At 42.4% G+C, this 9,055-nt stretch overlaps 1 protein-coding gene across 1 annotated transcript in view; it reads right to left on the bottom strand.

Annotated features, from left to right (window-relative positions):
• Positions 1 to 1,792: 1,792 nt before the first annotated feature.
• LOC110522134 (heparan sulfate glucosamine 3-O-sulfotransferase 5) overlaps positions 1,793 to 9,055 on the bottom strand; it is a 67,024-nt gene continuing 59,761 nt past the window's right edge. The window contains exons 2-3 of the mRNA XM_021600267.2: positions 4,156 to 4,297; positions 1,793 to 4,044 (exon numbers count right to left, since the gene is read on the bottom strand). Coding sequence (XP_021455942.1) covers positions 3,111 to 4,044; positions 4,156 to 4,262 — 1,041 coding nt within the window. The 5' untranslated portion in view covers positions 4,263 to 4,297 and the 3' untranslated portion in view covers positions 1,793 to 3,110. The remainder of the gene's footprint in view (positions 4,045 to 4,155; positions 4,298 to 9,055) is intronic.

The raw sequence follows: 9,055 nt of genomic DNA, 5'->3' as shown, positions 1-9,055 counted from the left end.
CTTGCTTGACCATGCTGTAGGTCATATAACTAACTGTATGTTACTGTACATGAAATATGCTTTGTGGACTTCACTGGGCATTGGTTGCTATCCGGTTTTGTGATAAAACAAAGGTGTGGTTGAATTTATTCTGCAGTTTCTCCAATAAATGTAACTAAGCACCACTACTGATGAACACAAACTCACTTCCTTGACAACTTCCTTCACAACAGCTCTGTCCAAAGCGCAAGATGTATGACTGCCGTGACTTCTGCAGAGGCCGTTTCGCTGTAAATGCTGCAAGTGATGTTGTGAGGCAAACTGTAATACCCATGACATGAACTGGAAAAGCAGTGAAGGAGGAGCGCCCTTGTCAAAGCAAACAGAAATCTGCACCACTCGATCATGTTGTCAACAAAGCAGCATGATGCATCGTTCAGAAACATACATCTCTTTTCTATAAAATATGTTAGAATGTTCTAACTAGTTTTCATTTAAGAAGGCAATGAACAACTATTTTATCAAAAGCAAACACTTTTGCATGCAAGAACACAGAATCCTTATTAATCTGCGTGTTTAACCTACTGTACATCACCTGTTTTGACCTAAATTCGTCGGCCAAAATGGGCCATCAGGCACAGGTCGTTTCCAAAACTAATGCAACCAACGTTAACCCGGTTCACCGGGGGAATTAATGGAATCCCCTCATTGAAAACTATGTTGCTGCTCATTCTGTATTTAGTTGATCAATCGGTAATCATCATGCAAAACCCTAGTCTTTCTCTCCATGTAGCTAGGTATATAATATAGACGTTTTCCTTATTGCCTGACCTTGTGGATGTGTATAAAACTCATGAGTCTTGGGCCTCTAAACCATGTGATGCAGATAATCTTTACACTGAACAATCTGGCAATGATAATACATTATAGAAAATAGAGCCTTTGAATGTTTTTTTGGTTCCCGCACTTAATTCAATGTTTGTTGATGCTAGTCTACGCTGTGTATTAAGTTGATAAAGTAGGCTAGCATTTGTCACATCACATTCCTCCAGTCACTAAATGATTATATAACTCACCCGACTGTCATTGTCCATCCAGATTATTTTCTAGTCTCTCTTCTTACAGAGGCGTCGAGAAGACACTAATCATTTATCACGGTTGTCTCTCCAAATGAAACTTGCTCAAGAACCGTGGAGGAGGTGAGGAGATGAAGGACCGTGGCATGTCATGGAAAAGCATCCCCAAAAAGGCTGAAGATCGGCAGAAGTGGCACTATTACATGGACTATATGTCTCCAAATTATAAGCATCTTCGTTATTGCACTGAGGATGAGCAACCTGCTCAGACTTTTGTGAGAGACAGGGTATTGAGTCTATTGCCACTGCATTCCTATAAGATTCACATCACATTCAACTGCACAGCAGGTGCCATTATTTACTTAGATTAGACTCTAAGCACAGCCTGACTCAAATGCAGTCGAAACAAGTCAGCACTGAAGCGTGGAAAGTAGACATTGAACCATCTCAGCAGCTAGTCTGTGACTGAGCAGCTGTTCCTGCAATGCAACAGATCAGAGAATACCACCTTTTATTTTACATTGACCCTCTAATAATAAGATACATGGAAATATGTATTTGCTGAGCTGTGGGCAATTAATGAAGGTACCAGGAAATATGTCTCCAATTGTGATTTAATTCAAATGACAGACTCAATAGAATGACTCAGTACTTACTGAAAATGAACACATCCAGGAAGTGTCTTTAAACCCCAAGATAAATGACGAGACAAAACAGAAATAAAATACTCAGATGACACATGTTTAAATGTTATTTTAATGAAATCCTTTTTTTTTTGTTACAGAACAATACACTTATGATACAGAGTGGCTATTTGCACATAAAACAAATCTGCTAATTGTAATAGAATAAGCATTAGATGGTTTGACAGTAACTAACAAATAACTTTTTACAATGGCTTTTGGCCAAGGGCAATGACAAACAATTTCAATACTGGGGGGGACAAAGTTACCACTCAAATCCCTTATGCAACATTTAAATGCTTGACATACAATACCAATTTTTTTTTTATCTGAGTCAGAATTTGGTGAGAAATGCTATGCTCCTATTCCCTCTTGACGATCTAGATTTCTGAGTTATATTGCAGATACAAGTGCTTCATGGTAGTGGAGAACATGAATAAATCTAAAAACAACATAGAAACAAATAAAGGTTTAAAGAATGATACTGGAATAATGTTTAAAGAATGATACTGGAATACATTAAAAAAAACAATGTTCATTGCACATATGAAACAACATCTAAATGAGAGGGAAATAAATGCATGACTATCACATTCAAAACGGTAAGAACATGTTGGCTTACGTCTTCGTCAAGGTTGTTTTAACATGAAACATTGTCACACATATAGGTTTATGAACGCTTTTCAATCTGTAAAATATGTGTGTCGATGACTGACAAGTCTCCTTTTAAAAGCCACACCGTTCTTAAAATAATCTCATGTCTATCTCACATTTGAGAGTATACCCTTCATTCAATATTGGCTGAGAGATGAGTGGGTCAGTGTTTTTTTGTCATGACACCTGTTCTGGAGGCAGCTCTGCAGAGTGGTCACTAGCTGGCACAGCCATAAAATCAGATTTTAAATCTAACCTTAACCCTAACCACACTGCTAATCCTAATCTTAAATAAATAATTATTATAATATAGCGAATTTTGACTTTGCCACTGGCCCATCTAGCGGAAATCGTTCAGTTCTGCCTCAAGGACAAGACTCACCCCAATAAATGTCAAACTGTGAGCGAGGATGGCAAAATGATGAGTTTATAAATGGGGAAAGTGTCAAACAGGTGAACTATTACACATGAAGATCAGGCGCAATAAACTGAATTGTTTTGTAACTCACAAACCATTTTTCCTCCGCCCCCCCCTTACATATTTACAAACAAACATACATTGATTCTGTTACATATTTGGTCACATTGTCATTCTCATAGGTGTTCAATTCAATCAAAGTGCTTTTTAATATCCTTTAATATGTTTGAGGTTGACATCTTAAAAATGTCAACAGAACAACATTAGTTAACACATTTATATAGACCTTCCCTTCGTTTCTCAGGGCCAGTTGAATGTCCTGCCAGTGATCTGATAAAACTTCTGATTGAAGGGGTGGAAGAACTTCCTCAGTTTGGCCACGACCGAAGGGTCCACCTCAGGGTGGATGCGCCCCTTGCTGCCTGCCAGGCACTTGTTGAAGACAATGTTAAATCGCAGGCAGTAGAATCCCCTGGTGGCATTGAAGTACAGATTATAGTGGCTGATCCTGGATGGTAGGTTGAGGAAGCGCTCGACGAGCTGCAGCTCCGGCAACGGGTCCGTGATCAGACGGTCCCCGTCCACAATGTGGAATTGTTCCACGGGGAAGTACTTCAGCCAGCGCTCCAAGTGCTTGGTGTAAATGCTGGTCCGTACCGCCTTATACTTTGTGTTCACCTCACACGTGTTTCCGTCAATGGCCAGCTTCTCAAACTTGTGGTAGGTCTTGTTCTTGCGCTCCTTGCCCTCCAGCACCTGTGTGTAGTCGGACACAGCTCTGGTGGTGGGCTCGCGCACAATAATCAACAGCTTGATGGAGGAGTTCATCTTGAAGATGCGTTCAGGGACCTCCTCTGTGATGAAGTAGGCGGGGCTCTTCTCAATGGTGATCTGATGGGGGAAGGAGAATGGCATCTTCTCCCGGTACCAGTCGATGCCACGGGCGTAGTTCTGGTCGTTGTCAAAGAAGTGGATCTCCTGCGAGGCCTTGACCACCGCCGGGTGCAGGTTGAGCATCTCCAGCAGGGCGCGCGTGCCCCCTTTGCGCACCCCGATAATGATGGCCCGGGGCAGCTGCTGCACCAGGTTGTGCAGGCGGATCTGCTCTTTGGTGGCATTGCCCTTGCGGAGCTCGTGGAGCAGACCACGCTTATACTGCAGGGTCCGGAGAGGGATCTGCTCCGGCAGGTGAAGAGGGCCCAGTCTGCTCTCTATGGGGCAAATAGGCTGCAGCCTGGAGGAGGGAAAAACACAGAAAGATACATTCTGTACTTAACATTCAACAGGCCTTGCTTTCAGACCGAAAACAAAATGTGTTAGCTACTATGGACACCAACCAACATACCTATCCAAGCTCCCAACCCTGGCCACTAGATAGAGGAGACTCCCGATAGCAAGGCTGCCCAGCACAAAGAGCTTCTGTCTCAGCAACGCCTGCTGTTTGAATAGCATGGCCCTCCATCAATCTTCAGGACTGCGTCTTCAGCCTGGGGATAGGAGAGCAGAGCACATAAACCACTAATCACTGGCAGTCTAATGTTTATTAACATACACTCAATCAAGCCTTACAAGTGATTAAGCCACCCTCACAGGATTCTGTAAAGTGCTGCATTGTCATTAGAGCAGACGTCTGCCTTCCTCAGTCATACCCACCCTTTATTTATTTCATTGTTTCTGCCTACTAACTCGGATCTGATTTGATCAAATGTATGACAGGCAGACCCACTCGGTGAGAGCCTCGTCACGGTATCATTCTCTTTCTTTTTTGGGGGGGAAAACGGTTTAATCTGTTATAATGGTATCATTTTCATTGAGTCAAGTGTAAATGCAGAATACACCATTCTTCCACTTTTTATTCTCACAAAAAGGATGACGGCATAGTTTGGTCCCAGACAACCCCTCAGCTGTTAATTAAGGAATATATATTAATTAGATCGGGCCTAGTTCATGATTCGTTCTCTAGATTACTGTGGATCCAATTCAATCATAACGTTTCTGAGGTGCTGTATGTAGCCTTTTGCGAAGGAAAACCCACAGTCTAGAATACACAAGTTGGTGCCTCATGAAAATATACACAAAATTATATATAAACGCAACATGCAACAATTTCATAGATTTTTACGGAGTTACAGTTCGGATGAGGAAATCAGTCAATTTAAATAAATAAATTAAGCCCTAATCTATGGATTTCACATGACTGGTAATACAGATATGCATCTGTTGGTCACAGACACCACAGATCTCATCACGTTATCTCTGTATATTCAAATTGCCATTGATAAAATGCAATTGTGTTCGTTGTCCATAGTTTATGCCTGCCCATACCATAACACAGCTCGCCCACACGACGGCATAAACATGGTCTGCGGTTTTGAGGCCGGTTGGACGTACTGCCAAATTCTCTAAAACGACGTTGGAGACAGCTTATGGTAGAGAAATTAGCATTCACTTCTCTGGCAACAGCTCTGGTGAACATTCCTGCAGTCAGAATGCCAATTACATTCTCCCTCAAAACTTGAGACTTCTGTGGCATTGTGTTGTGTGACAAAACTGCACGTTTTAGAGTCAACTTTTACTGTAATGATCAATCATGCTGATTAATTAGCCTTTTTTTTAATATGCCACACCTGTCAGATGGATGGATTATCTTGGCAAAGGAGAAACGCTCACTAAAAGGGATGTAAACACATTTGTGCATCGTGTCTCAGCTTCCTAAAGAAAAATCTGGCTTCCAAAAACAAAAAGAAAGACAGGAGAGAGAAAACAAAGGGCGGTAATGTCACCCAATTTTTCATTAAAGTAGGTGGGTGTAGTTCGCGAGTGGTGGAAATGAACCTGTTAGCTTAGTCCACAGTGAAATAGGCTACGTTTGCTCCCCTAACATTAGTTACTTAATATATTCACAGAAAATTCAGTGTGTTTACATTTTGCTCCTAATTTAGCCGGCATTTAATCAATGCAGGCAAACTTTTAGCAAGCTATTCATACTAAATCAGTTGTCCCTGCCCCTGTCTGGTGCCAGGCCCAACAGATGCAGCTTCAGGCTCAGCTACCCAGTCCCTTAGAGATGGATGGGAGTCTCTCCTGTCTGAGGCAACACTGATTGCTACGCAAATGGATGTTGCACCTCAATTTAGCAAGGAACACAGCCGCCCGAGGAAAAGGAAGAGATACTATGATGAGATCTCTCAAGAGGAGACAGCTCAGGACAGTGCAGCGACAGCGTTGCGGAACTGCTATGGACAACATCATAAGTGACTTGGACACCAGGTTCCACACCACTGCAAAAATTGTAGAAGAATTTTCTTCTGTTCTGAAAGTTGGGAAGATTAGTGAGGATAAAGTCCCTTCTGTGTGCCAACCACTGATCATGAAGTATTCCAGAGGTCTTACACCTGAGTTTCAACATGAAGTAAGACACCTGAACACTGTATATGCTGCCACTTTCCCCCCTAACTTGTCCCCTTGTCTCCTGAATGCAACTTGTAAGATGCTGCTGCAAAGCATTTTTGGAGAAGTGTGCATTGCTTTACGTATGTTTTGCACACTGCCTGTGACTGTTGCTGGTGGTGAGAGAGCTTTCAGTGAGCTAAAACTGAGGACAGACTTTGCAGTCTTGCCATGTTGTCCATTGAAAGTCAGTTAGCTCGAAAGCTGGACTTCAAAGACTTGATCAGTGACTTTGCTAGCAAGAAGGCTCGGCGCTGGGCTCTTGGTAAGTAAGGCTAAGCAAGGGCCAGTGATAACTGTTAAATGGCATGGATATGGATATTAGATCACTACACACATGATGCCCACAGGCTGAGAACAAGACTGAGAACAGACTTGAGAACAAGATATATCTCAAAGCAATGGCTGAATTGTCGTACAATATGTTGTGCACAATCAAGACCCCGAGTGGAAGAAACCTATTGATTTGGTGACCTCTTGACCTTTCCTCTAGCGCCACCATCAGGCCTTTTCATTTCCATTTTGTTTTCCATTTCCACTTTTACAGCTGCTTATTGTCTAGTTGGTATGTGTACTTAGTTCAAAAATCTGCTACGGATTTTATTATTTTGTTTGTCATATCATTCTATAGATGATAATGCTAATTTATTTTTAATTGAAGAGGTTAATGTATATTTAACTTATTTATTTTAAGTTATTCATTATTGTTAAGAGAATTTTCCGTTCAAGAATTGTCCCATTAAAATGACATTTGGACTGTAAAAGATGGCCTTTAGCACATGTCTTATAGAGGGGATCAGTCTGGCATCAAATAGTGAATTCCACTGTATGCAGACTGCTGCATGCATGTCTGCACAGTGTTATATTTTCACAGCTCACTGTCAGTAAATATCGTACAGTAGATATTGGATTACAAGAGAGTTGCAAAGCCTGCAAACGTAGAGTTATTTAAAGCTTTGAATGGGTCGATTGGGTTCTGGAGGTGTGTGGTTACAGCAATTGCGCAGGGTTGGTGTGGCCCAATGTGATATACTTTAATTGTGCTTATGATCAATTTCTGGGATCTTTTATTTCAGATCATGAAACATGGGACCAACACTTCACGTTTATGTTGCATTTATATTTTTGTTCAAACAGGATAGAAAAGACCTCCTTTGATGTTGCAATCTCAATTTTCTTCTCCGTTCATAACGTGTGCTGTGTGAAAATCATGTTGTGGCCTCCCGAGGGGCGCAACGGTCTAAGGCACTGCATCGCAGTCCTAGAGGCATCACTACAGACCCGGGTTCGACCCCGGGCTGTGTCGCAGCCGGCCGTGACCGGGAGACCCATGAGGCGGTTCACAATTGACCCAGCGTCGTCCGGGTTAGGTGAGGGTTTGGCCGGCAGGGATGTCCTTGTCCCTTCGCACTCTTGCGACTCCTTGTGGTGGGCCGGGCGCATTCACGCTGACTTCGGTTGCCAGTTGTACGGTGTTTCCTCCGACACATTGGTGCGGCTGGCTTCCGGGTTAAGCGAGCAGTGTGTCAAGAAGCAGTGCGGGTTGGCAGCGTCGTGTTTCGGGGAGGACACACGGGAGTTGCAGCGAAGGGACAAGACTCTAACTACCAATTGGGGAGGGGAAAAAGGGGGGAAAAAGTACAAAAATAAATAAAAGATAAGAAAATCATGTATGAAAATAAAGCATCTCCGTATGAAGCTGCTGCATTTGAACAAAACAATAATGATCAAAGGAAACAGAACAACCTGACCTCAATCCCCTACAACAATTCCAAGTAATTACAACGTGTGTGGTTTTTATTTCAGAAAGGAAAGAAATGTAATCAAGGTGTCTCTATGTTCTTTAGAGGAGTTGGGTTAAATGCGGAAGACACAGTTCAGTTGAATGCATTCAGTTGTACAACTGACTAGTAGGTACCCCCCTTTCCCTTTCTCTGTCCAGTCCAGTGTAGAGCTTCCATGACCGGCACTGAGCAGCCAATCACCAGAGATCTTACTGTTGATGCTAATTGTGTAAGATCATCAACAACCTAATCTGTCTCAGGGCATTTCCCTTGTTGTGATCAGCATACAAAAGAAAAATACCCTATCTTCATCACGTACGACATCATTCCTTTGACCTTCAATGAAGGTAAACGAAAAACCTGTTCCTCTGTTAAACCAACAGGGGGCAGTGTTTCATTATGTAAGAATGACATCAATCTACTCACTGACATGACTGGAGGTTTTTCCCCCTCATCAGTTCAGTTCTTTCATTCTGGCCCAGGTTAAGCATACTAGTGGCTGTCATTGGTTGTCAGACGTGTCATTAAACACAAGTTATATGGGGGAGTAGTAGAGCACTGCTATTCAAAGGTGGGCAGGCTATTGTCATTTGAATCTAGAGAGCGAGAGATGCAGTTTTGCAGGACTGCATCATGCTTCTGCTTGTAGGTAGGCTTTACAATAGAACGTATTTGCAACTACTGTTAAGATCAGCAAATGGAAGCCCAGTTTCTCCCTAATGAATAACCACTAACTGACCCCATCCATAGCCTTGAATACTTCCCCTGTCCCCGTGAACCGAGAGAGATCCAAGACACCAACAACCTATTAGTATGTGGCTGATATCATCCCGAATACAATACAAAGAAGGTAATATAACATATAACAAGCATGTGGAGTGGGCTTTTTACTCTTGCTGTAACTAGAAAATAAGTAATGCTGCCTTTCCCTGGCCTCTAAATGGATGCTAGCCAAGCAATTGAAATTTTAGCAGTCTAACAATACAGGAGAATAAACCCATTTAGCCAGAG

Source organism: Oncorhynchus mykiss, chromosome 4 (genome assembly GCF_013265735.2).
Source record: "Oncorhynchus mykiss isolate Arlee chromosome 4, USDA_OmykA_1.1, whole genome shotgun sequence".
NCBI lineage: Eukaryota > Metazoa > Chordata > Actinopteri > Salmoniformes > Salmonidae > Oncorhynchus > Oncorhynchus mykiss.
Note: the sequence above shows the minus strand (reverse complement) of the source record. Positions and strands in the feature narration are given on the sequence as shown.